At 54.8% G+C, this 27,093-nt stretch overlaps 2 protein-coding genes across 6 annotated transcripts in view; one reads left to right on the forward strand and one right to left on the reverse strand.

The window, feature by feature from the left end:
• Positions 1-22,295, forward strand: part of CARM1 (coactivator associated arginine methyltransferase 1) — a 43,412-nt gene extending 21,117 nt beyond the window's left edge. For 3 of the 5 annotated variants that reach the window (XM_061422183.1, XM_061422186.1, XM_061422187.1), the window contains exons 2-16: positions 5,138-5,263; positions 7,193-7,299; positions 8,208-8,312; positions 10,874-10,984; positions 12,071-12,248; positions 14,114-14,204; positions 14,384-14,465; positions 18,845-18,930; positions 19,120-19,209; positions 19,624-19,761; positions 19,848-19,937; positions 20,021-20,133; positions 20,246-20,323; positions 20,563-20,631; positions 20,788-22,295. In XM_061422183.1, the coding sequence (XP_061278167.1) occupies positions 5,138-5,263; positions 7,193-7,299; positions 8,208-8,312; positions 10,874-10,984; positions 12,071-12,248; positions 14,114-14,204; positions 14,384-14,465; positions 18,845-18,930; positions 19,120-19,209; positions 19,624-19,761; positions 19,848-19,937; positions 20,021-20,133; positions 20,246-20,323; positions 20,563-20,631; positions 20,788-20,930 (1,607 nt within the window). In that variant the 3' untranslated portion in view covers positions 20,931-22,295. Of the gene's footprint in view, positions 1-5,137; positions 5,264-7,192; positions 7,300-8,207; positions 8,313-10,873; positions 10,985-12,070; positions 12,249-14,113; positions 14,205-14,383; positions 14,466-18,844; positions 18,931-19,119; positions 19,210-19,623; positions 19,762-19,847; positions 19,938-20,020; positions 20,134-20,245; positions 20,324-20,562 lie in introns of all 5 variants that reach the window. The other 2 variants (XM_061422182.1, XM_061422184.1) reach the window with 2 other exon arrangements.
• On the reverse strand, positions 21,411-27,066 carry YIPF2 (Yip1 domain family member 2). The gene is made up of 10 exons (XM_061422189.1): positions 26,981-27,066; positions 26,768-26,826; positions 25,964-26,118; positions 25,768-25,848; positions 24,772-24,859; positions 23,207-23,323; positions 22,957-23,123; positions 22,692-22,874; positions 22,475-22,605; positions 21,411-22,358 (listed from the first exon to the last, which is right to left on the reverse strand). Exons 2-9 carry the CDS (start codon positions 26,796-26,798, stop codon positions 22,492-22,494), a joined length of 936 nt encoding a protein of 311 aa, XP_061278173.1. The 5' UTR covers positions 26,799-26,826; positions 26,981-27,066; the 3' UTR covers positions 21,411-22,358; positions 22,475-22,491.
• Between the last annotated feature and the right edge of the window lie 27 nt (positions 27,067-27,093).

Consider the following 27,093-nt stretch of genomic DNA (forward strand, 5'->3'; position numbering starts at 1 on the left):
GAGCTTCCTCGGAGCCTTCATTTCTCAGCCCGCCGGTCCCATCACTGCAGGGAGAAGGGACACGGGCCCTGCTCAACTTGGCTGGGAGGGTATCCTGCACACCCTCCCAGACCAAAGCCCCCTTCGTAGTACCCCCCGCAGGTAGATCGACAGGAAGGCCTGCCAGCCCTCCTCTCTGCTCCGTGCCTGCCAAGGTGATGAGGGGTGGTGCATTCTAGGTCAGTTTCTGGAAGCAGAGCCCAGAGACCAGTTCTGCCTCTTCCACGGCTCACCCGCAGCTGGGTCCAGGCCCTGTGGGCTCCAGGCCCCTTTCCTGGGGGAAGAAGCCCCCTCCTGGGAACCCCTTCCCCTGGGGGGCCAGGAGGCAGGCTGTGGCTGAGCCCCAGCCTCAGGGAGGTGCGTGGAGAGGGGAACCATTGGCTCAGCGCAGCCAGCTCTGTCCATTGTCCTGAGGGCCCCTCCCAGTGAGGTGGGGAGAGGGGAAGTACAAGTGCAAAGGTCAGAGCCCTGCCCACTGTGGGAACTGGGGCGCTAGTGTGGCCTTGGGAAGGGGCTGGGAGGGGAGGTCCTTGACTGCCAGTCCAAGAGCTCTGACTTCTCCTGAGGCTTTTAAAAAAGACAGGAGCTTGATTCAGCCTTTTTTTTCTTTTGGTTTTTCAGATATTTTCCGACCATCCCCTGCGTACCAGGGACTGACCTCTGGTTGTATAGCTATGATGTATACAAAATGCTGGTCCTGTGGGCGTTGGGTGGCCCACCCATGATGAGACCACTCAGGCTGTCCTTCGCCCTGGCTTCCCTGTCCCGGGCCCCTGGATGAAGCCAAGCTTCCCTTGGCCATAGGTCCTTGTGGTCGCCTGCCTGGCGCCAGGCCGCCGGGCAGCTGCTTGGGTTGCCAGGCTCTTCTGGTCTGGCAAAAAGGGAGACAGGCCTTCCCTGGTCTGTTTGCCACCATGTGGGAGTAGCTGACAGATTGGCTTTATTTTCTGACCCAGGAGCGGCCATGGGTACTGCGTCAAGGTTTTAGGTCCGTTCCTGAGACCCATTTACAGTTGGACTTGGGGGCACCTTGTCTTGGGCCCCCTGTGGCTGCGGCCTGGCCGTGACCCTGGGGCTGCCCCCCCTAGTCCCCTCTTCCCTCCTGCCCGCTGTCAGGAGGCTACCCATGCCCTGCTCCCCTTTCTCACCCCCAGGAGGTGGCACCTGGCTCCTGAGGTGTGAGGTGGTCTGGTGGAAACCCAGGTTGTGGCCTCAGGAGCCTCCTCCAGGCTGTGGACCAGGCTTAGGGCTCAGACCAAACCAGGGGTGAGCAGGGGGCCCAGCGAACACCGGTCGGCCCTTCATATCCAGACTCATGCATTGGGAAAGTTTTGCTTTTTCTATTGAGATAAAATTCACATAACAAAAAACAATTCAGTGGCTTTTAGTATACTCACAGTATCCGGTAACCACCACCTCTATTTCCAAAATATTTTCATCAGTTCAAAAAGAAAACCTTGTTTCCATTAGGCAGTTATTCCCCATTCTCCTACCCTCAGCCCCTGGTAGCCACCAATTTGCTTTCTGTCTCTGCATTTACTAACTCTGGATGTTCCAGATAAATGGGATCGTACACCTGTGACCTTTTGTGTCTGGCCTCTTTCACTCGGCATCAAGTTTCTGAAGCTCATCCACAGAGTAGCAGGTGTCAGGACTTCATTTCTTTCTATGGCTGAGTAATATTCTGTTCTGTGGATGGACCGTATTTTCTTTATCCAGTCATCAGTGGATGGACATCTGAGCTGTTTTGAATAGTGACATTTTGAATATTTGCATACAAGTATTTGTTTGAATATCAGCTTTCAGTTCTTTGGGGTATATACCTAGGAGTGGGATTGCTGAGTCAAATGGTAATTCTGTGCGGCTTCCCATTCTGAGTTCCCACCAGCAGGGTCTGAGAGTTTCAGTTTCTCACCAGCATGTGTTATTTCCCAGTTTTGTTTAAAATTGTAGCCATCCTGCTGGGTGAGCAGCGGCCTCTGACTATGGTTTGAGTTCCAGGTGCCTAATGGATAATGCTGGGAGGGATTGGGGGCAGGAGGAGAAGGGGACGACAGAGGATGAGATGGCTGGATGGCATCACTGACTCAATGGACATGAGTCTGAGTGGACTCCGGGGGTTGGTGATGGTCAGGGAGGCCTGGCGTGCTGCGATTCATGGGGTCACAAAGAGTCGGACACGACTGAGGGACTGAACTGAACTGAACTGAATGGATAATGCTGTGCATCCTTTCACATGCTGGTCATTTGTATATCTTGGGGGAAACATTTCTTCAGCTCTTCGGCCCATTTTGTGAATTGGGTTATCTTTTAGTTGTTGAGTTCTTTATATATTCTGGACAATAGATTCTTATCAGATATATGATTTGTTAATATCTTCTCCCATTCTGTAGGTTGTTTTTTCACTTTTTTGATACTGTCCTTTGATGCGAAAAGCTTATATGTGTGAAAAGTGAAAGTGAAGTTGATCAGTCGTGTCTGACTCTTTGCGACCCCATGGACTGCAGCCTACCAGGCTCCTCCGTCCATGGGATTCTCCAGGCAAGAATACTGGAGTGGGTTGTCATTTCCTTCTCCAGGGGATCTTCCCGACCCAGGGATCAAACCCAGGTCTCCCACATTGCAGGCAGACACTTTAACCTCTGAGCCACCAGGGAAGCCCTTATGTGTGTGTGTGTTATTAATTCTTTTTTGGGCCACAGCACATGGCTTGTGGGATTGTAGTTCCCTGACCTGGACCCATGGCAGCGAAAGCATAGAGTCTTAACCTCTGGACTGCCAGGGAATTCTTCTAAAAGTTTGTAATTTTGATGAAGTCCCATGTATGTAGTTTTCCTTTTGAAATTCTTTGCTTTTGGCGTCATCTTGAGGAATCCATTGCAAAATCCCAGGTCTCAGAGCTTGACCCCTGTCTTCTCCTAAGAGTTTTACAGTTTCCACTCCTACGTTCGTTTAGGTCATTGATTCTTTTGAGTTGGGTTTTTTTTGTTTTTGTTTTTTAATATATGGCATGAGGTAGGGGTCCAGCTTCATTCTCTTCTTGTACAGGGACACCCAGTTGTCCCAGCACCATTTGTTGAAGAGACTATATTCTACCCCCTGAATGTTCTCAGGACCTTTGATAAAAATCAAATGACTATAAGCAGAGGGTTTATTCTGGAGTCTCATTCTGCTGACATAACAGTCCACGCCTCTCCATTTGCCAGCGCTGTTCTATTTTGATTGTTGTACCTTTGTAATGTGTTTTGAAATCTGAGCCTGTGAGTCTTACCACTCTATCTCCAGCTTGTTCTGGCTGTTATGGGGGTGACTGGGAACACTTGGCCACAGTTGTATTCATGCTTCTCTCTATAAATATATTTTGTAGTTGTCACTGTGGATTTGACGAGCCACTTGAAAGCAAGCTGTAGACATCCCAAGAAACTTCACTATATTTCCATACGTATCTTTCAATAAAAGGGGCATTCCTTTACAGAATAATGCTCTTGTCACATCTAGATCTTTTTAAAGTTCCAGCACCTGGGGACGCCCCTGCTGGTCCAGTGATTGGGATTCTGAGCATCCAGTGCGGGGGGTGCGGCTTTGACCCCCAGCTGGGGAGCTAGGATCCCACATGCCAAATGGTGCAGCCTCCCCCCAACCACCCCCACCAATAAAAAAGCACCTGTAGTCCACACATTTCCCCAGGAGAGCTTAATTGCTGTTGAGAGGTGCTCATTAGGCTGCATTTCAGGACCATGCCTGGCATCTGCTGGACACGTCTCTTCAGTCTCCTTCACTCCAGGATACACGTGTGCTCAGTTGTGTCCGACCCCACAAACTGTAAGCCCACCCAGCTCCTCTGTCCCTGGGGTTATCCCAGCAGGAATACCAGAGTGGGGAGTCATTCCCTTCTCCAAGGGGATCTTCCCGACCCAGGGATCGAACCCACGTCTCCTGTGGCTTCTGCACTGGCAGGCGGATTCTTCACCAGTGAGCCATCAGGGAAGCCCTCACTCCAGCTCCCAGCAATTTCTATCTTTCTTTTCATCTTTGGCTGTTTTGAGGCTACCCAGGAGGTTGTCTTGCAGACTGCCCTGTGAGCTGGCACTGTCTGTTGTCCCCTGGTGATGGGCCCAGGGTTCTGTCCCGCTGCCCCATATCCGGGCCACAGCATCGGGTCACTTTGTCTCCTGGTGATGCGGTGCCTCACTGTTTGGCTGAGGTGGAGCGCCCCACGCTTTTTGAGCGAATGGCCAGTAACCGATAGTGGCGGGCACAGGGATGCAGCACTTCCTGTCTGTGTGTTGCGTCTGACCCCTGCCCACCGTTAGTTCTGCTTGACAGATGAGAAAACCGAGGACTCAAATCTGCCCGGGTGCCACCTCAGTGGCGTAGGTGGGGCGTGAATGCAGGCTGTCCAGCTCCCGTGGCCACACTCCCCATACATGCAAGAAGGGGACTTCCCTGGTGGGGGCTCCAGTGGTTAGGACTTGGCACTTTCACTGCTGTGTCCCTAGGTTCAATCCCTGGTTGGAGAACTAAGATCCCACAGTGCTGGAAAAAAAAAAAAATTCAAGGAGAAGGGCTCAGCTGGAGGAAGCAGAGGCGCCACGGGGATTCTTGACTCCCACCCACCCCTGCTCGGCTATGAAGATGCCCCTACATGACACACACGGGCTGGCGAAGGAAGGCCCAGCCCCCTCATCTGGACCCGGGGCACCCTGCTGCGTTCCCAGGACCCTCTGACCCTGCCAGATTGCCCTTTGCTCCCCTGTGTCTTCCCACCTCAGGGCGACGTGGGGTTTGGTGCCAGGAGGTGCCCCGGGAGGGAACATCCCGGCAGAGGTGTGCGCCCCGCTGGGCCCCCTCTGTACCTATGCACCTCCTCCCCCCACCTCAACCCTGGTCGCCCTGTGAACCACTGTCCTCTCCCGCTGGATAGAGTGTGTCCTAGGTCCCCGCCAGGGACGCTCACAGGCCACTGCCTCATCCTCAGTGTGGGCCGGGCAGGCAGGGCACACGGAGCACTTCGGGGGGAGAGGTTGGGGGACCGTGAGGACATGGGAAGTGTGGCCCTGGGACCTGCCAGCTCACGCCCACCTCCCTCCCCTCACAGATGAAGACGTGTGTGTGTTCAAGTGCTCGGTGTCCCGGGAGACGGAGTGCAGCCGGGTGGGCAAGCAGTCATTCATCATCACCCTGGGCTGCAACAGCGTCCTCCTCCAGTTCGCCACACCCAGCGGTATGTGTCCCTTCTGCCCCGCGGCTCGTGGGGTGCCCAGAACTGGGGGTCCTAGGCTCCCAGCATGGCTGGGGGGCACCTGGAGCTGGGGTGAATCAGAACCGGTTCATCTGACCCAGCGAATGACCCATCCACATCAGAAGTATTCCCCAACAGAAATTTGTCCACAGTAAGAAGAGTATGTTCTTGCTGCCTGGACACTGCCCCGGACCTCACCGGCTCCTTTGGGTCCTTCTGGGCTCAGCTCCTATGTCCGCTCCTCTGGGAGGCCCGTCCTGACCTCCCAGCCACACCCCAGGCCTCTTGGAGGGGCCCCTCAGGTGGGGGTCAGGGGCCCAGCTGCAGCAGTGGATAGGGTGGGGCGAGGTCCAGAGGTCCAAGTGCAGAGGAGATGCTGGAGGGGTCCAGGCAGACCCACCTGGGGGACGCGCAATACTGCTGGACTTGAGGAGCCCCAGTCGGATGGTGCTGAGAGGTGGCCCCAGGCTGGAGACCCCTGGAAGGTCCAGCGGCTGGGCTTGGTCCTTGTAGAGCTGTAATCAGTGAGCCTGATGGTCAGTGCAGGGGCTGGGGTGGGAGAGCCCAGAGTGGGGAAGCCATCTGTCCACAGCCACCCACTGTGATCCCAGAACCCCCTTACCTGTCTCAGTGCCTCTGACGGAGTGGGGAGACGTCCCCGGCCCAGACCCTCAGGACTGCCTAGCTTCGTGTGGCCCGGCTTCAGAGCTGGGAGCTGGCCAGGTCGGGAGAAGGCAGCCAGGTAACTGCCCACCTCCCACGGGAAGCATTCTTAGGCTCCACCCCAGTTCCTTCTTACAAAACCAATCCCAGTTCACTGTTTAAGAAATAAGTTACAGAAACAGCACCAGGGTTATCAGTAGATGTTCATGGTATAAATCCCCTTGTCTTTTTTCTGTTCTGTGGATAGTTGCATTCTAATTTTTTGCCCTTACATCCTGTCAGTTTCTTAAATCGTGGTCAACGACACATAACCATTTTACCATGTTAACCCTTTCTGGTTAATCCTTTCTGAGCGTACATTTCAGCAGCAGAGTGCCTTCCGTCACCGCTGTCCAGCTCCGGAGACCACCTTCCGTCACCGCTGTCCAGCTCCGGAACTGTCTCTATTTCCCCACACTGTGTATTTTAAAGATACTGTCTTCTAGTTCACTTTGTTAAAATACGCAAAAAATTTACCAGCAACCACTTTCAAGTGTCTGGACTCCAGAGCTGTTACAGCAAGTTCACACAGCAGTGCGCCCTTCCCCCGATCCATTGCCAGGACTCTTTCTTCTTCCTAAACCGAAACTCCATCCCCAGTAAACATTCACTCCCCCTTCCTTCTCCCCCAGCCCCCACAGTACCACCTGTCTTCATGATTTGATTTTGTTTCTTTTTCTTGATACAAGTTTGTGGTCAGTATTTCAGGTTGGTAATCGCAGTTCATCTGCATAATATCTGGCTCTGCCGACTGCTGGTGACTGGTCCTCTGATGTGCTGCTCAGTGTCCCCTGCAGTCCCTCCAGTCCCCTCTGACTGGACACTGGGGTGGTGTCCCTGTGTCCATTTGCCACCCACAGACACTGCCAGGTGCTGTGGGTGGACCTGTGCTTCTTTACTGGGGTAGATCCTAGAGATCTGATGCCCGGGTTACTCTTTGAGAGCTTTGGCCGAGCTGCCCTTTGGCAGATCTGCACCTGGGCCCGCTCCCACCAGCCTCAAGGAGCGCAGCCCCCTTGACACCTGCCTTCTCCCATGGCAGCCACCACGTGGCCCATGTGGCTGTCCTTTGTCATTTCCTTAAATTTCAACATTTCAGGGGTGGGGATTTTCAGATCACTCATGCTCAAGGTAGAAAAGTCAGGTGCACACCTAGACCAAACTCCCTGCCCCTGCATGGGCTGTCATGACCTGGCCTCCCCCTTCCAGATTTCTGCTCCTTCTATAACATCCTGAAGACCTGCCGAGGCCACACCTTGGAGCGGTCGGTATTCAGCGAGCGCACAGAGGAGTCTTCAGCTGTGCAGTATTTCCAGGTGGGTACATGGCGCTTGGGCCAGCCTGCTGCCCTTGCTGGTTCCTGGAGGCTGCGTGGCATCTGGGTTCCTGTCCTGGCTCTGCCACTTGCTCAATGAGTAACCCTAGACGAGTGTCCTGTGCTTGCTTGGGCCTCGGTTTCCTCATCTGTGAAACAGAGATGCCAGTGCCTGCCTAGAAGGGTTGTTGGAAGGATTTGAGTCCAGATGAAGCTCAGGTTCACAGGCCTTCTGAGTAACGATATCACAGTTACTGTGTCCTGAGCACGGAGGGCATGCCAGGCACTGGCTCCAGCGCTTTGAGCGTACGGAAGCACTTGAAACCCTCCCAGTAGCTCTAGGAGGTAAGTACTATTGTTGTCCCCATTTTACAGATGAGAAAACTGAGGCTCAGAGAGGTTAAGTGACTTGCTCCAAGTCACACAGCTATTATGCAACAGAGCCAAGATGGGAAGCCAGGTCTGCCTGCTGCCCCGGCCCAGGTGCCACGCTGCCTCCCGACCGCCTGGTTGTCTTACAGAGAGACCCCGCAGCACCTCACCTGCCTGGCGCTCTGAGCCCTAGGGCCCTGTTTGACCTGCTCCTCCGCTTCTTTGGGTCCCCTGAAATGGCAGGTGGCCCTCGATTGCAGAACCCCGCCTTTGGCGTGTCTGAGTTCTGGGTGGCTTCCGGGGCCCAGGCGCCATCCAGCTGCATCCTTTGGCCGCAGTGATGGTGGCGGTGCACCCCCCACCAACGGGGGCCACCTCCAGCTTCCCGCTCTCCCGGAGCAGCTGGCTGCGGAGAGGGGTGTGGCCTCCCCAGGTTGATCTCTGCCCGAAGCCGACCTTCCTCTGTCGCAGGGTCAGCCGGGGCCTCGGCCGTCTGCCGGCTGCGTGCCCTGTGCCATTGGCCTGTCTCTGTTCCAGTTTTATGGCTACCTGTCCCAGCAGCAGAACATGATGCAGGACTATGTGCGGACGGGCACCTACCAGCGCGCCATCCTACAGAACCACACAGACTTCAAGGACAAGGTGAGCCGCCAGGCCACGTCTGCCCCCTCTCCTTGCCCTCAGGCTGCGCTCGTGCCTCGCTGCCTCAGTGGCCTCTTCTCTTTCTTCTTTGCTCATTGATTTTGTCTTTTCTTTCCTCGGACTGTAGAAGCAAAATCTACTTTTTGTAGAAGCCTGGTGTGTATCAGATGGGAACAAAAGGCCCCTGTCATTTCCCTCTAAAACAGCCACTGCCAACAATAAAGCCCTCTTCAGATGTTTCCCCTTGCGTATATCTATATTAGCATATATATATATATATATATATATATTTTAGAGTTATAATCTTTTTTAAAAAAAATATTTCTTTATTTATTTGACTGGGCCAGGTCTTACTTGAGACACACAGGCTTTTTGTTTTAGTGTGTGGGAACTATTTTTTTTTTAGGTTGTCCCATGTGGGATCTAGTTCCCTGACCAGGGATCGAACCCGGGCACCCTGCACTGGGGGCACGGAGTCGTGGCCACTGGACCACCAGGGAGGTCCCTCAGGTCTTTTTTTTGAGTTTTTTCTTTTTAGTTTATTTTTTGTATTGAAGGATAATTGCTTTACAAAATTTTCTTGTTTTCTGTCAAACCTCAACATGAATCAGCCATAGGAATACATATAACCTCTCCCTTTTGAAACTCCCTCCCATGTCCGGTCCTGGATTATAATCTTTTAAAAAATATATATATATAAAACATGGAGAAGGAAATGGCAGCCCACTCCAGTATTCTTGCCTGGAGAATCCTGAAGAATTGGATAGAGGAGCCTGGCAGGCTATAGTCCATGGGGTCAAAAGAGTTGGACACGAGTTAGCAGCTAAACCACGCACAAAATAGGATTGTACGCCACATTCACTTCCTACAAAATACTTTTCCCCCACCTAATGTTGTGTCTTGGCATGTGCTATTAAGTTACATGGACGAAATGGAATCTAGTCCCTTCCCTAGTTCCTTTTAAAATCTTTGTACTGTTACTCACTGGTACTGCTGACCCTGGAACAGCACGTGCTTGACCTGCACTGGTCCACTTACCCACAGGCTGCTTTTGATGGATATGAGCAACCATGCTACACGATCCACAGTTGGTTGAATCCATAGATGTGGAGCCATGGACATGGAGGGTCCACTGTCTGGTTATACTCAGATTTTCTGCTGGGAAAGAGTGTTGGCATCCCAGGCTCCCGTGTTGTTCAAGAGTCAACTATACGCGCATGATTAAAAAGAGACCAGATTATATATATATTCAGAGGGGAAAGTTGATTCCTTTCTCTTCCTGTAGCTTAGAGTTTGTCCCCGCTCCCCCCAGCCCTGCTTTTTTTTTTTTTTTTTAATTTTTTTTTGGCTGTGCCAGGTCTTAGTTGCAATATGTGGGATCCAGTTCCCTGAGCAGGGATTGAACCAGGGCCCCCTGCATTAGGAGCACGGACTCTTAGCTACCAGGAAAGTCCTCTGGAGTTTATTTTCCCTTGCCATATGGACGTTTGTGGTTTTCTCCACACATCTGGGGGGTTCTCTCCACGTGATTCACCTGGATCCACCTTGTCCAGCACCTAGGTCATGCCCCCCCCCACCATTGCTGAGAATCCCCTCCCATCACTGAGCACCCCCACCTCCCGCCCACCCCTGGCCCAGGACCTGAGCCCCTGCAGCCTGAGGAGGAGTTGTCCTCAACATGGCAGCCATCTGTGTGTCCTGGCAGCGGGCATGGGCCACACTGGGGCAGCGCTCGTGGCCTGGGAAGCCCAAGTTCCTTCAGCGAAGCCCCTTCCAGCTCCTCCAGCATGCAGATCCATTTCCTTGTTCATCTAGAGCTCTGAGAGGCACTCACGGTCCACCCCCCTCACCCGCCAACAGCACCAACGTCTCTATCAGGCACTCAACCTATGCCCACCCCCACGCCCAGAGTGGGTCTCCTTTAGCTCATGTGCGTCACCAGCAGACCCGTTTATCCCAGCTTTCTGCTCACGTGGTGGCAGTCAGATGAATCCAGAATATGGGGTAGCCCACCATGCTGTGGCCTGGACTCCGAGAGCCTGTGCTGTGGAGCCCGGCAGCCCTGAAGAGGGTACCCATGTGGGAACCGTTCCCAGGTCTCCTCTCAGGTTGTGGGGATACCCTGTAGGGCCTGGGGTCGGGGGCTGCCACTTTCTGCTGGCTGTGTGGGCCGGGCCGGTCAGCCCTGTGTCCGAGTGGTCCTGCTGCCTGCAGGGCTCAGAGGTGTCCTGACCTAGTGAGCCCTCACTCCCACACGCCCCATAGATGGCCCAGGCCATGCCTTCTTGAATTGGATCTCAGAGAGGGTACTGGTTCTGACATCCCCACTGTGCTCAGAAGCAGAAGCTCCCCTCCTGCCACCTCTGGATCCAGACCACAGGCTCCCACTGGGAGCAGGCTCGGGGCAGCTGGCCGTGCAGAGGCACAGCAGGCTGCGGGGCGGGGGCGGGCTCAGCGGGTGGGTGGGTGGGCCTGCAGGGAGCGAGCGCCCCTGACACCCCCATCCTTACTGTTGTATCCCTTCACTGCTAGCTTGTCCTCACCGCCCCCTCCTCCCCCAGATCGTTCTCGACGTTGGCTGCGGCTCTGGGATCCTGTCGTTTTTTGCTGCCCAGGCTGGAGCGAGAAAGATCTATGCAGTGGAGGCCAGCACCATGGCCCAGCACGCCGAGGTCAGTGCCCGCTGGGACTCTGGCCTGTCCTCGTCCCCCAACTCTGGGCCTGTTCAACCTGGGGAAGCCAGCCGGTCAGGAACCCGGGGGAGGCCTGACCCTTGGATCTAGGGAAGCCTGGGGACGTCGCTCTCTACTTGGGTCTCTTGTCCCCCAAACTGAGTAGTTTCAGGGGCAGGGGCTCTCTGGGCCTCAGAGAGTCTCTCTTGCGTGATGAGTGGTTGCCCACCAGGTTCATGGGTGGTTCAGGTCTTTGGGGCAGGACTGTGCAGTCACACAGACCAGGGTGGGATCCTGGCCCCCGGCAAGCCGCCCATCTCTCTGAGCCCCCCTTGAAAGATGGACAACAGGAGTTCATTTTGTTGGTTTATGTTGCTTGGCACCGAAGCCTTCATTCAGAGTTTTAACGCCTAAAAACTACAAAATCAAATGGTGGGGATGGCTCCCTCCCCCACCTCCAGCTCCCAACCACCTAGACTTCCCAGCAGAGGGAGAGATACGAACACAGAAGCCCCGTGAGCCCCCTTGGGCTCTCCACCCGCCCCTCCCACACGAACATCCACGCCACCGTCTGGCTCCTGGCTTTGCTCTGCTTATGGTGCATCTGGGTTGTATCTGTCGTGTGAAGAGCTTCATCACTCTCTCTAGTGGTTGCCAAGCATCCCTTTGCCGGGCTGGACTGCTGTGTGTAGGCTGTAGTTGACGCTGAGGCTGATTCTCGGTCTACAGCACAAACCAGTGCCACCCCGAGGCTTCGTACCCGCATCCCCTCTTGTGGTGAGGGTACGTCTGCAGTGCACACCGCCCAGCACTGGGATCGCTGGGTCGGAAGGTGTGTCCAAGCTGACGTTTGGCCCTAGCCAGGCCTGCTTGTCCTCGTACCCAAGGTGACAGTAGGGGCTGGGAAGCTGCAGGAGGGCCGGCCCGAGATGGGTGGGGCCGCAGCGACTTCCTGACGGGCCAAGGCTGTTCACAGCTGCAGTCAGCATGCTTACCAGCGAGGTAGTGGGGGATCTGGTGGGTGAGTGTGGACTGAGGCCCTCCCCAAGAGGACCCCCGTGACCCCTGTGACCTGCCCACCCTCAGGTCTTGGTGAAAAGTAACAACCTCACCGACCGCATCGTGGTCATCCCTGGGAAGGTGGAGGAGGTCTCGCTGCCCGAGCAAGTGGACATCATTATTTCGGAGCCCATGGGCTACATGCTCTTCAATGAGCGCATGCTTGAGAGCTACCTCCACGCCAAGAAGTACCTGCGCCCTGGCGGTGAGTGTCCCTGCTGGCATGGCCGTTGCTTGGGTCGGGGGCCCCAGGGCCCCTGCGGGGGGGCGCCAGGCTGTCGCTGGGTCAGTCCAGGGGTGCCGCAGCACCCCGCAGGCCTGCGCTGGCAGCCTGGGTGCCAAGGGCATCAGGGCCTTCACGCCCATTCCCTACCCTGACCCAGCCCCAGCTGACTGGGCCCCAAATGAGGCTACTTGTTGGGCTGCCTTGGCGTCTTGTGCCCTCGGGGGACAGTGTCCAGCTGGTCTGTGGTCAGAGCCAGAGTTGGTTTCTGCCGGCACCTTCCCTGAGGAGCCACCCTGGCATCTTTGTCTCTAGCCTTATAGACTTGCCCTCGGCCTCACAGAGCCCTTAACTCCTCAGGGCCAGGAGGCAGTGGGGGGGTGTGGGGGGTGGTGTGTGTGTGTGAGTGGGGTGGGGGTTCTTGGCACTGGGACGCAGCTGTGTGACCTCTGTGTCACTGTACCAGCCCGTCTGTGCTCTGGGATCTCTGGGTTCCTGTTGACCCCTGTGTCACTGAGGTCGGGTCTGCACTTGGCCATGCACATCTGCTGCTGTGTCCATTCTCTGCTTACCTCTGGCACATGTCTCCATCTGCGTGTTTTTGTACAGGAAAGGGGTTGTGTGTGTGTTTTTGCGGTACAGGATGACTGTGGCCAGGGCAGAGCGTGGAGGCCAGTGTACCTGCGGGCCCTGTAGGGGCAGGAGCTGGGCTGCGGGGAGAGGGGAGGTGGCCACGGTTCCCCACAGCTCTGTCCTGCTCTCCAGGTGTATGGGCAGCCAGGCTGCCCCGAGGCTTGTCCTCTACCTGCTCTTCTCGTGCTTGGCCCTGCAGCGTGGTGGGCCATGCTGGCTGGGGTAGGAGGTTTGGGGGGAGTGGAGTTGGGTTGACAAGCAGTGGTGGCCCCAGCAGAGCGTGGTCTCCTCCTGGGGTTCTGTGGGCAGCTGCACACTCACCCCACTGGTCAGGCAGCCTGCCCAGCCCCCTCCCCTCAGCCTGCATTAGTGTGGCTTGGTTCCATCTTAGAGAGCTCTTTGAGAGCATTAAGGGGAACTCCCCCCAACCCCCATAATTACTCTTCAGCTACCTTCAGGCAAGGTGGGGCACTTGCCCATGATGCTCCAGGGGCAGGCGGCCTGGCTTGTGGCCTCTGGGCCAGAGAGCACCTCGCCTTCCCCACCCCATGGCTGCAGCTGAAGGCAGGCAGATTCCTGGTGCCTCCTCGGACAAAAGGAGGGAGGGAGCCCCACATCTGGAGGCCAGGTGACTGGAGGCCCCAGACTCTGAAGTAGGCAAGAGCTCCTGAGCCCTGACTGTCCTCCCGCTGGCTCTGACTCACCCGTCTGTTCCTCGAGTCAACAGATGGAGGCCCCACCCCACCCCCCCATTTCAGGCCATGCGTGTGGCCCACCCTGCCTGGCAGAGGCCTGTGCAAGGGGATTCTGCTGAGGCCGTGATGGCATGGCCTGGGGCTCACCCTCGCCCTGTCCAGAGCACTTGGCTTTGTTTTCCCCACTGCACACCGGTCCCAGAGACACCGTCCAGCTGATGGATCAGGACCCCTGAGGCCCTGGCAGGTGCCATCCTGTCTCCCAGCCCTTGGAAGGCTAGGTCTTCCTGCTTCCCTGGCTAGCTGTCCAGGTTCAGTGAAGAAGGAGATGTCAAGTATTCTGTGGCCGCTGGCAGAGCAGGCGCTCGGTGCCTCTGCACTGCATGGATGCGAGAGTGTGTGAGTGAGTGAGGGGCTGGGAAAGCCCAGAGTTGGTGTTCTGGGGCCCTCTGAGTCTCTGCCAGGCCCTGCTGGATGTCCCACCCTGATGCCAGCACCCCTCCCTGCCCCCACTCCCAGGAAACATGTTCCCCACCATTGGTGATGTCCACCTGGCACCCTTCACGGACGAGCAGCTCTACATGGAGCAGTTCACCAAGGCCAACTTCTGGTGAGTGTGCTCCCTGGTGTCTTGCCTCCTTGGGGACAGCCCCGCCTCTCTCTCATTCCTTATCCTTCATAGGACCTAAAAGACGGGCTGGATGAGGGCCAACTGGGAGAGAAGGCAGTCTGGCCCGCCTGTCTCCTGCTGCTGGTGACCTTGCCATGGGGGGCGGGCGCTTTCTGCAGGTACCAGCCATCCTTCCACGGAGTGGACCTGTCAGCCCTCCGAGGTGCTGCAGTGGACGAGTATTTCCGGCAGCCTGTGGTGGTGAGTGGGGGCACCCAGGGCACTCCTGGAGTTAGTGCTGGGCGTGGCCCTCATCTGGGGTGACAGGAGGGAAGCTTTCTTGTCAGGCCTGTGCAAGCTGTGCAGTGCGAGGGAAGCCACTGAAGCTCTGAGTTTCTGCCCCTGCAGGGAGCTCTCACACGGGGATGTTGGGAATAAAGTAGCAAGGCATGTAGAGTACTTAGCTCACAGCATGCAGTACTTGTTATCAGATGCATTGATCCTTGATGAACTGATTCTGTTCGATTGACTTTAATTATTGAGATTTTTGAACTGATATATAGACCCATGGTTCAAAAATCAAAAAAGTACAAAAGTGGAAACCTCCCACTTCTGTACCCTAACACAGTTCTCTTTCTTAGAGGCAAACAGTCTTGTTGTATATCTTTTAGAGCTCTTATACCTAAACGTGCCTGTACAAATATATACATTTTTTCAATCTTTTTTCCTCTCAAAGTATAGAATAATCAATGTGTTGTTCTTAGTTTTTCTGTGTTCAGAGAACATACACTGTATGAGTTCAGTCCTTTGAAATTTGTTCCGAGTTGCCTTATGCCCGGTGTGTGTTCTCTCTTGGTTTATGTCCCCTGTGTACTTCCTTGAGAAAATGTGTACCAATCACTTGTTGAGTACATTGTTACATTAATACCAGTTCAGTCACATTTGTTAATCATGTTGGTCAAGTCTTCTCTGTCTCTACTGATTTTTTTGTTTGCCTTTTCTGTCTATTACTGATTGTAGATTTATTTTTCCGTGTAGCTCTGATAGTTTTTGCCTGATTTTTTTTTTACATTACTGTTATTAGGTGCATATAGGTTTAGGATTATTTTTATATGTTCCTGTGGATTGATCCTTTTGTAACTATAAAAAGTGTCTTTATTTTAAAAATGTCTAGTAATACTGTTGCCTTAAAGTCTACTTTTTTCTGATAATAGTTTAGCTACTCAGGCTTTCTTTGATTAATCTTTATACGATACATATTTTTCCATCCTTATACTTTCAACCCTTTTATAACCTTATTAAGGTTTATCTCACGTAAATAGCACGCATTTGAGTTTTGTTCTTTAACCAGATTGATGGTTTTTGTCTTTTAATTAGCATGTTTAGATTATTTATATTTAATGTAATTACTGGTCTTTATGTCTATAAATCTGTCATCATACTATTTTTTTTTAATTTATCCTGACCCTTCTTTCTTTTTACCTCTTTTCTTACTTCCTTTTGTCTTAATAAGGTACATATTATCCCCCCACCCACTCCCGATTGTCTTTCACTAGTTTGGCAAGACTCTAGGACAGCATCACTTTAAACATGACCTCTGCCCCATGTTTCTTCTCTTGGTTCCCTGATTATGTGTATATGAGACCTTTTCACCACATCTCAAATGATTCTTATACTCTTTACTCTTTTCTGTATTTTTCCCTCTTTTTTCTCCCAATTGCATAATTTTTACACTGTCTCCTTATCTGTATCCCAGTTTCAATCTTCTCGACGCTATGTCTCATCTGAGTTTGTTCTTGGTTTTTCTTTGGAAAAAAAAACAAAACATTTTCTTGTGATACGAGCTCTCAGGATTTAATCTCATAACAACTTTCATATGTATTGCAGAGTTAATTGTATTTATCACATTGTACATTACATTACTGGTACTTATTTTATCTTACAACTAGAAGTTGGTAGTTCCTTTTGATTGCTCATCCAACACTCCCTCCCTGATTTTGTAAAATTTCAGTTCTAGAGTTTCACCTTGCTTATTTTTTATTTCAGTTCTCTGAAATTTGTTCCCTCTTTTTCCTTGAACGTGTTAAATATAAGTCTCTGATCACTTGTAGTATCTGGAGGATAAGTGGTAAATGTATTTCTGCTCTTTCTTCTCTTGGTTTGGTTCTTTGTTCTGTCTCTTGGTGTGCCTGGTCCTTAAGTGTCAGAACGAAAAATTATAGAGGCTCTAGAGGATAGAGTTGACTGATTGGAAAAGACTCTGATGCTGGGAGGGATTGGGGGCAGGAGGAAAAGGGGACGACAGAGGATGAGATGGCTGGATGGCATGGCTGACTCGATGGATGTGAGTCTCAGTGAACTCCAGGAGTTGGTGATGGACAGGGAGGCCTGGCGTGCTGCGATTCATGGGGTCGCAAAGAGTCGAACACGACTGAGCGACTGATCTGATCTGATCTGAGAGGATAGTTTTCTTTCCAAGGATTTGTTTTTCTTCAGGCAAGTAGCCATAAGGATGTAGCACCTTGGTCCTGTGAAGCATTTAAGATATTTGGAGGCTGCTCTTCAATTCTACTTTGTTGCCATATTGCTAGCTTCCCTGTAAGGCAGCAGTTCTCAAACACTTTCAACTCAGGACACTTTAACATTCATAAAAATGTAGGATCCCAAAGAACTTTTGTAAATGTGTGTTATATATATATATATATTTTAAAACAATTAAATTTAGTTTTTATGATTTTTGGCTGTGCTGGGTCTCCACTGCTGTGGACTTGAGTTGTGGAGAGCAGGGGGTACTCTGTGGTTGCTGTGCGTGGCTTCTCACTGCAGTGGCTTCTCTTGTTCCGGAGCACTGGCTCTAGGTCACTTGGGCGTCAGCAGTGGCGCACAGGCTTTAGTTGCCCTGCAGTGTGTGGAATCTTCCCAGACCAGGGGTCAAACCCGGTCCCTGCATTGGCAAGTGGATTCTTAGCCACCGGACCACTAGGAAAGTCCTAAATGTGTGTTGTATTGACTGATACACTGCCAATATCTATTGGTGTTAAAAACTAAACTCAAGACATTTAAGAATGTACATTAAAGGATGACAGTAAAACCCATTATATGTTAATATAAACAGCATTTTTTGAAAAGAAAACTATTTTCTAAAACTTTCCAGCAAGAATTAGTGTCATTTGAAATTTACCAATCTCTTTAGCGTCTGGCTTAGCAGAAGACAGTCGGATTCTGCTTCTTTTGTTGTTGTTATTGGATTCTGCTTCTGCATTCAATCTGTTAAGGTATCATAGGTGAGTGAACGAATGAAAAGGACAGAAAACACCTTAGTGTTATTATGAACATAGTTTTGACCTGAGGGAGCTCTGGAAAGGGACCATGTTTTGAGAACTGCTGCTTCAGGGTAGTCTTCATGATCTTAGTGAGCCTGGTGGTTCATAGGCCCCTGCCCTAGCCTCCCAGTTCCAATCTGGTGCTGAACCATATTTAAATAAAAAAATTAAAAATCATATTAAAAAAAGATACCTTCATTTAAAAAAAAATCTTATTTCTATTTTAATGGGGCAGTAAATGCATTTGTTCAATCAGCCATCTTTAGTCAGTATTTTTTTTAAAGAAGTCTGCTTATTTAATGTAATTATTTGGCTGAGTTGCATGGCCTGAGGGATCTTGGTTCCCTGGCCAGGGATTGAACCTGTGAGCCCTGCAGTGGAAATGTGGAGTCTAAACCACTGGACCGGCGGCGAAGTCCCTTTGCTTTAGCTTTTTAATATCATAGAAGCATCTTTCTGTTTGGTTCCCTACCGCCATCCCACATGTAGCGCAAAAACTGGCAAATGCCAAGAACTCAAATCACATGTGCAGTGTCCACCTTGAATCTCCACATTTCCTTTTTTTTTTTTTTTTTCAGCATCTTGGCCCCTTGAGTCCTAGCTGCCTCAGTAATCCCGAGTTCCCACCTGGCTTTCCCCACACAGGGAGGCCTCTGAAGGGCCCCACCCCAAGGGGAAAGGCACGTGTCAAAAAGCACCTCCTCCGTCTAAGGTCTTGGCCCCAAAGCTGTGGCTGCTGTGGTTGTTCTCCAGTGATTGCAGACAACTGTCGTTGTTGTTCTTTTTTATTCAGTTCATATAGTTCTTGGCAGTCTGACATGAAATCTCCGTCATAGCTGTGAGTGGATGTCAGCGTAGTTCTCTCACTTGATGTTTGTGGATTTGCTTAACAATTTATCTTGGAGATCTTTCCCCATCTATTCTAAAGAGCCTTTTCGTCCTTTTTCACATCCGTGATCTTTTACTCTTGGGCCATCACTAGTTTACCTTCCAGGCTGTTTCTGCTCTTGGCAATCTGTAATTATGGGTGGAAGTTTTGTACATGTGCACATAGATTTATAGGTTACAATCCCTGAAGTGGAACTGCCAAGTCTTTCAAGCAGATGAATAGTTGTCATTTTGAGAGCTGTCACCTAATTGCCCTTCATTGTGTCAGACCAGTTCCTCCTCCCCCCAGCAAGGCCAAGAAGGGCAAACTGCAAACTGGTTTGAGCCAAATGGCCTAGAGGCTGCAGCCAGCCTGGAAGAGGGCCGGGCTTCCCCTTCTCCTCACAGCCCCTGTGCCTGAAGCCAGGTCACTCTTCTGCTCTCTCCCAGGACACATTTGACATCCGGATCCTGATGGCCAAGTCCGTTAAGTACACGGTGAACTTCTTAGAAGCCAAAGAAGGAGATTTGCACAGGTACCAGCAGCCCTCCACCCCTGGCACCCCGTCCTCCTGGGCTCAACTCCTTCTGGAGGTCAGGGCCACTGCTGGCTCCCTTGGGCAGAACCCTGCTTCCCAGGCTGGATGGGCTGGGGCCCCCACACCCCTCTCCTCTCCCAGAAGCCCTGTCAGCTTCCCCAGCAATCACTGCCCTTTGCCTTACAGGATAGAAATCCCATTCAAGTTCCACATGCTGCATTCCGGACTGGTTCATGGTCTGGCTTTCTGGTTTGATGTCGCTTTCATCGGCTCTATGTGAGTGCACCCGAGCAGAGCAGGTGGCACCCCCACTCCAGCCCCAGGTGGTAACTCCAGGCCTGGCTGGCTCAGATGATGCACTGGGGGCTGGGAGGGCCTGACTCGACTCTGCTGGGTGCTACTGCTCCTTGCAGAAGGCAGTGGGAGCTGGCCTTCGAGCAATAGACTATTGGAGGAGGGTGGTGGTCTACCCTGTTCAAAGTGACTGTTCTTCACGGGACCTGATTGTGTCTCTTGTATGTCAGGGTGAGTGGGCATAGGTAGAACTTACTGGACAGCCAGCCTGTCTCCGCTCCAGGGGACCCCTGGGTGGCAAGGGCCAGGGGTAGAGGGTAGGTGCTTGGGGAGAGCTCAAAATGCACAAGGTGGGGGTCTAGCCCAGTCAAGGGCATGCCTGTCCCTGCTTGGCAGAATGACTGTGTGGCTGTCCACGGCCCCGACGGAGCCCCTGACCCACTGGTACCAAGTCCGGTGCCTGTTCCAGTCGCCACTGTTCGCCAAGGCTGGGGACACGCTCTCAGGGACATGTCTGCTTATTGCCAACAAAAGGTGCGAGCAGCCGCCGGGGGCTGGGGGCAGCAGGGGCTCGGTCCCTCCCGGCAGCCAGCTCATGGCCGCCCTCCCTGCCCCCGCAGACAGAGCTACGACATCAGTATTGTGGCCCAGGTGGACCAGACAGGCTCCAAGTCCAGCAACCTCCTGGACCTGAAAAACCCATTCTTCAGGTAGGACGGGCCCTGGGCCTGCGCGGGGGGCGCCCTCCTCGCCCGCTGCCCCTCGCCCTGCCCACGGGCCGTCTCTGCTGCAGATACACAGGCACGACACCCTCCCCGCCGCCTGGCTCCCACTACACATCCCCCTCGGAGAACATGTGGAATGCCGGCAGCACCTACAACCTCAGCAGTGGGATGGCCGTGGCCGGTGAGCAGCCCGCTTGTGCGTGGGGTGGGGGTGGGGGCAGGGTCCTTCCCTGGCCCCCCGCCGGTGCTGGCCCTCGAGCCCTCCTGCCCTGACCTCTCGCTCCCTGGTGCAGGAATGCCGACCGCCTACGACCTGAGCAGTGTTATTGCCGGAGGCTCCAGTGTGGGCCACAACAACCTGATTCCTCTAGGTGAGCCCAGGGGGTGGGTGTGCCCAGGACCACTGTGAGCTCGGGCCTTCTGCCTCACCACCTTTGCTTCTTCCCCGGGGGCTGAGCTCCGCCCCCCAACTGCCTCTCCACCTTGCTCTGCGGGCACCGCACCCACCCTCACCCGAGTGTGAGCACCCACCACGCCGGGCACATGGGCCGGGCAGGCTGGGGGCGGTGACGCCATCTCCTTTCCTTCCTTCCTTCCTCCTGCTGTGCAGCCAACACGGGGATTGTCAATCACACCCACTCCCGGATGGGCTCCATAATGAGCACGGGGATTGTCCAAGGTAATGGTGGGCGGGGGTCGCAGGGCCCCGCGGGTGTGCGTGTGCCCGGGCGCCCGCCTGCCCTCTCTCCTGTGCTCTTTCTCTCTGACTCTGCCATGGGTCTGGGCGGGCAACGGGACAGAGGCGGCCCCTTAGTGCCCACCCCCTGCCCCACAGGATCCTCTGGCGCCCAGGGCAGCAGTGGCGGCAGCTCCAGCGCCCACTATGCAGTCAACAGCCAGTTCACCATGGGCGGCCCCGCCATCTCCATGGCCTCACCCATGTCCATCCCGACCAACACCATGCACTATGGGAGCTAGGCCCCTGCGGCGTGGAACGGACTGACAGCACCAGGAAACCAAATGAAGACCCTGCCCCACCCTGGGCGGCTTTGACCCTTGTACTGGAGAGACCCACATACCCGGCCACAGCCCTCTTTGCTACGGGAACTTGAACACTTTTTTACACGACGTTGCCGCCGCCGCCGCCCCCACCCCACTGCCCACCCACATCTTGGCCCCAAGCGCGTGTCGCTGCCATATTTTACACATGATCATGTCGTGGGAGCTCTGTGCCCCCCCCACCCCCCGGCCCTCTCCACCCTGACCTGGGTTTGACATCTTCTGTAACAGGCGTGTCCGGGCCTGATAGCTGCAGGCCTGGTGGGGAGGGAGGGGGCAGTGGCCGCCCTGCCCGGTCCCTCGGGCCGGTCCCCTGCCTGTCTCCAGCAGGGAAGGCAGTCCTGGCCCCTTCCTGGAGGGGCCTCCCCTTCAACTACCAGGCCTTGGTCACCACAGGCGTGACATGCTGCTTTTTTTAATTTTATTTTTTTATGAAAAGAACCAGTGTCAATCCATAGACCCTCTGAGAAATCAGGCCGGCCGGGCCGAGCCAGCAGCCCCTCTCCCCAGCTCAGAGGCTCAGTGGCGAGGGGTGGCCCTACCGAGTCTTCAGGATGGGGTGGGGCCGGGCCTCTGGAGCCCAGGGAGCCCCTCGGCCCCCTCCCACCAAAGGGTTCACCTCACACTTGAATGTACAACCCACCCGGCTGTCGGGAAGGCCCTCCGTCCTCAGCCCCTGCCTCTTGCTGCTGTCCTGTCCCTGACCCCCTGCAGACCCAGCCCCCACCTGCACCCAGAGCTAGAAAGGGTGGCCTGGGGGCCCTGGGCCTGGAGGGAAGGGTCAGCGTCAGCCGCTTGGGGCAGACGCAGAAACCTCAAGGGTCTGTCGTGGAAGGCGTCCTTTTTCCTTGTAGCTAACGTTAGGCCTGTGTACCCCCTTCAGTATTTGTAGATGCTCCTCCCGCCCCTCCTACTCTGATGGCATTCTGGTCCCACCCCAGCCTGGGAAGGGGCCTTGCAGGGACCTCTCCAAAAAAAAAGGAAAGAAAAGGAAAAAAATAAAAATAAAAAACCCACGGAAATATATGTTTCAGCACAGGCAGTTTTCTTCTAATTCTGCTCTCCCGTTTCTAACAACCCCAGACTTGGATGTGGCGGAGCTCAGGCTCAGCTCAAGGCCCGCTCTCTGGGCGCCCCAGGAAGAGCAAGTGCGGCCCAGGCTGGGGTGGCCCCTGGGGGCGATGGCCGCCCTGGAAGCTCCCTGCTGTGCCCCTCTCCCGCCTTTATATAAATTCTCTGAATCACCTTTGCATAGAAAATAAAAGTGTTTGCTTTGTAAGAAAAGTCTGGAAAGTAGCGAAATGATCTTGAGGTTTCAGGGGAGCCTCCAGTCACCATCTCTTGGGCCTGAAAGAGAGAAACTGAGAAGTGGCCCTGTGGCTTCTAACATCGGGCGGGGGGCGGGGGAGTGCAGTTGGAGCTGGAGACCCTGCCCCCAGCCACAGCTGGGGACAGTTCCTTACCTGCAGGCTCAGCCTTCCTAGGCTGCCAAGGACCTTGGCAGGGTGGGTGGCAACATTGTGGCTGGAGGCTGAGAGGTGGCTTGGTGGGGAGATGCCATGGGCTCTGGAGGCAGTGGCTGGAAGAAATAAAACTGATCCGAGAGCCCTGGGTCAGCGTCAGAGCCGGCAAGCTGAGTCCCCACCCCGAGCCCAGCCTGTGACCACCCCAGCCCAGTACCTTGCAGCCCATGGCCAGGAGGGCGTGGAGTAGCACCACCACAGACAGCAGCACCCCAGCTGCCCACCGGGTGTCCTCACGGACAACGGGCCAGAGGGTAAACACCAGGCCAGCAGCTGACAGGGCTAGGGCTAGGGCCCCGAAGAGCCACTGCAGCCATGGGACAGGGATGAGCCACAGGACCTGGGTGGGGGGGATACAGGCAGCTGGCTAGCAGGTCGTCCCTGTGGCGCCCAAGACCCACCCACCCCTGGGCCCCACTCACCACAGTGGGGATGAAGACAAAGAGGGAGTAGCCGTAGACGCACACAGTCTCCAGGAAGGTGTAAAGCCCCATGCGCTCCCGGACACCCTTGCGCCACCGCAGGAAGCCCCACAGCGCCAGCGGCACCAGCCACGCATAGCAGTAGATGGTGATGCTGGCCACGGTCACTGCGGGCCAATCAGGTTATCACTCCTGGGCCCCACGGCACCCCAAGCCCTGCCAGCTCCCAGGCCTTGCCCACTTTACTTGCCTTTGTGGAACTGGGGGCTGTAGTGGATGGATGGGTCCCTCCTCTGGGCCAGCACCAGGGTCAGGTTGCCAGTGATGGCCAAGACGAAGGCCAGCGTGGCACAGATCCAGAAGGGCCCTGTGGGTGGAGCACGGTCAGGGCCCCAGGGTGGGAGCTCCCAGGACTAGTGACCTGCGCCATCCGGTCCCAGCCTCTTTCCAAGCTCCGGGCTGCCTCCACCCCCACCGCTCCCTTGATATGGTGTCACACTAGTGACAGACTAGCAGCTGAATCCAGCCTCCATCCCTCATCTCTCTCGGCCTTTCAGTGGCCTTTGACGTAGCTGATCCCCCTCCATCTGGAAACACTCTCCATGTGGTTCCCAGGGTTTTACACTCTTGCTTTTGTCTCATCTCACTGGCAACTCCTCAGCCTCTTTGACTCCCTGAGCTCTTTAACAATGAGGGGCCCACCCGGGCCAGTTCTCAAACCTCCTCTGTGTTCATTCACCCCTTTTGTGAGCTCGTCCAACCTCAGGGCCTTCTGCCATCTCTGTGCCCACAACCCCCAGTGTCCCAAGTCTGGGCCTCTGCCCTGAACCTGGGGCTCCTATTCAACGTTCCATTCCACCTAGCATGCCCACTCTTTCCCTTAGAATCTTCTCGCCTTTTCCCATTGATAAATAGAATTCCGTCTTTCTGGGGAAATTGTTAGTCACTCAGTCGTGTCCAACTCTGTGACCCCCATGGACTGTAGCTGCCACGCTTCTCTGTCCATGGAATTCTCCAATGAGAATACTGGAGTGGGTTGCCATTCCCTTCTCCAGGGGATCTTCCCACTCCAGGGATCGAACCCTGGTTTCCTGCATTGCAAGCAGATTCTTTACCATCTGAGCCACCAGGGAAGGTCCCGCTTTCTCACAGTCCAGGCAAAAGCTGGGAAGCATCCTTGCCACCTCTCCTCCCACCCATCAAGTGTGTCAGCACACCCTGTTGGCTCCATCTTCCACGTTTGCCAGGATCTAACCCCCACTCTCTACCTCCCAGGCCAGGCCCATGATCCCACACGCGACTCCTCCCTGGTCCTCCAGCTTCTGCCCTTGCCCCCCACAGGGCCTGCAGCACCCAAGGGCACTTGGCTAAGATCTCTTCTCACCAAAGCATAGGAGGCCCATGTGGTCTGACCGATCACCTCTGGGGCCTGCTGGCAGCTCGTTCCAGTGCAGTCACAGTGCTGCCCTGCAGTGCAAGCCTGTTTCCGCCACATGCCTCTTCTGTGATGTTCTTCCCCCAGGTCTCGCCACCCTTAACCCCGACACCAACTAGGCTCATTCCCTCACCCTCCTCAGCAGGGCCTTCCCTGAGCAACCCACACAACATAGCAGCTCCCACCCTCTAAACACTCTGCTTCTCCTCCCAGCCCCGCGGCCCTCTGCAGCCTCGCTTGGCCCTGTCTGCATGAACAGAGTACGTTTCAATTCTACCCGAGTGACTGTGCTTTGTGCTCAGCTGTATACCGGGGCCTGGCCCTCTGTCAACATGTGTTGCATCAGTAACTGAATGAACTGAACGCACAACCTCACTCACCATACAGGTCTGGCCGATTCCGCAGGTGGTGCCGTACAAAGTTGTGGCCGGGTCGGGGCAGCAGCGAGCCTTTGATCCGGTCCAGGACCTGCGGGGCAAGGCCAGGACCTAGGACAGAAGCCCATCTGGGGCTCCCTCACTACCCACAAAGGAAAGAGGGTCACCCTCCTTAGGGGTTCCTTCCCTGCTGACCTCCCACCTCCTCCATGCTCTCATTTCTCTCCTGTGGCCTGGAGCCCCTTGCCCTGGGCAGCCCCTACTCAATATCCCAGTGTCCCCCTACTCTGAAGGACGCTTCAGGGCCTGCCATCTTTTTCTTAGCTTCCCCCTCCTCTGTGCTTGGCTGCCCGGGACTCCCCCACTGTCCACTGCCTCCTGCCCCCAATAAGAACTGTCAACAAATCCTGGGTAATCTTCCCCCATCTCTGCCAACGTCTTCCCTACTCCACAACCCTGGCTTATCACCATCTCCCACCCTGGCCTCCAATTTCATGTCGCTCAGTCCTTTCCTGCTCTGAACCCTTCCATGACCCCCTAGCACCTTTAGGAGAAAACCCAAACTCCTTAGTACAGCTCATGAGATCCTTGGTGATCTGGCCTCTGCCTGGCCCCCACCTCACTCTCCAGACTGAGTGAGAGGCAGCCTCTGCAGCAGTGGTTGGCTTCTCTCACCTCTGGTCCCCTGCCTATGCTGTTCCCCGTGCCTGGAACATACTTATGCTTCCCTCCACTCTAAGTCTACCTGCTTGTCTAAGTCCCAGCAAATCTGTCGCCTTCTCCAGGGGGCCTTTCCCTGTGCACCATGTCATGTGTGCTCCCCGTGTTCCCGAGTCCCACTCAGGCCACACACATGCAGTCCACCCAGTCATGTCTACCAGCCTGGGTGGGGGCTGTTCTCCCATGTGCCTATTGCCAGCAATGGCCCAAGGCCTGGTGCACAGGAAGTTCTCAGTGAATAGTGGCTGCACCCCATCCCACCAGCTTCCCGGGTCTGACCTGTGAGGTGTCCACGTCGAAGAAGCTCTGATAGTAGCCAAAGGTCCAGAAACCAGGCTGCTGCTTCTCCTCCTGTAGGAGCTGCACAGTGCAGACTTTCAGTGCTGGGGGTGCGGGGGTGGGGGTGGAGGGGTGCGCCAGAGGGAGGGTAGAAGGGACAAGACAGAGGCAGGGCACAGGGACTCCTGGGACTCACCACAGTCTTGTCGCTCTCCTCTACCTCATCCTCAGCTCCATAACTGCCGCCTGAGTCCATTGCCACAGCCACGTGCCCCTTAGGGCTCAGCTGATCACTTCTGGTGGTGGTCTCATTCGGGGTCTGGGCCAGCAGATTAGTAGCTTCCTCAAACTCTGTCGAGAAGGAATATGGGACACAGGTGTATTTGGTAGTTGAGGCAATTTCGTTTTGCCCACAGCTTGTCTGGGGAGACTGGCGTGCTGCAGTCCATGGGGTCACAAAGAGTCGGGCATGACTTAGGGACTGAACGACATCTGGGAGCCAAGAGTAACCATCCCCACCTCGGTGTTACCCCCAGCCCAGAGTTTCCTCAACTGTGGTGAGTGGGAAGGAGGCGTGTCCCCTCCTTCCTAACACAGGACCACAATGAGGGCTGGCTCAGGGATGGGGCAGAGCCTCAGATTTGTGGTCTGAGTTTAAGATGGGAGCGGTGCCAATGCAGGAAGGAGATGCAGGAGACCCGGGTTTGATACTTGGATTGGGAAAATGCCCTGGAGGAGGAAGTGTCAACCCACTCCAGTATTCTTGCCGGGAGAATCCCATGGACAGAGGAGCCTGGCCGGCTACAGTCCATGGGGTCGCAAGGAGTCGGATACGACTGAGAGACTAAGCACGCACGGGGTTCGAGTTAGGAATGGGTTTCATGTCTGGGTGGTTGTTCACAGCTGACTGGGGTTCGGGTTAGATCTGAGCTGGAAACTCGATGGGAGGTTTCGGCCAGTGGAAGGAGCAGGATTCGGGCCGGGTCGCGGCTGCACTCACCGTGGAAGGCCAGCTCGTCAGCCGCTGCCATGGTCTCTCAGGGTCGTCACCGCATCCGTCTGAGGATAGAGGCCAATCAGACCCTCTCTCGACACCAGTCGGCGCCGCTCCTGGACGCCAGCCCAAACCCCAAGCCCGGCCTGGCGGCTCCCGCACCCACCGGAACGTTAAATCGCCTCTCCTGCCCCGCAGGTGTACCCACGCCCCCCTTACCTGAGGCGATCTCAACCGGCGGGGCCCGGACTCTCTGCGCCTGCGCGACCCGCCTACCGCCGCAGATGACCCCTCTCAGATCTGACAGCAACATCCGGCGTCGGTCCGTCTGC

Source organism: Bos javanicus, chromosome 7 (assembly GCF_032452875.1).
Source record: "Bos javanicus breed banteng chromosome 7, ARS-OSU_banteng_1.0, whole genome shotgun sequence".
NCBI lineage: Eukaryota > Metazoa > Chordata > Mammalia > Artiodactyla > Bovidae > Bos > Bos javanicus.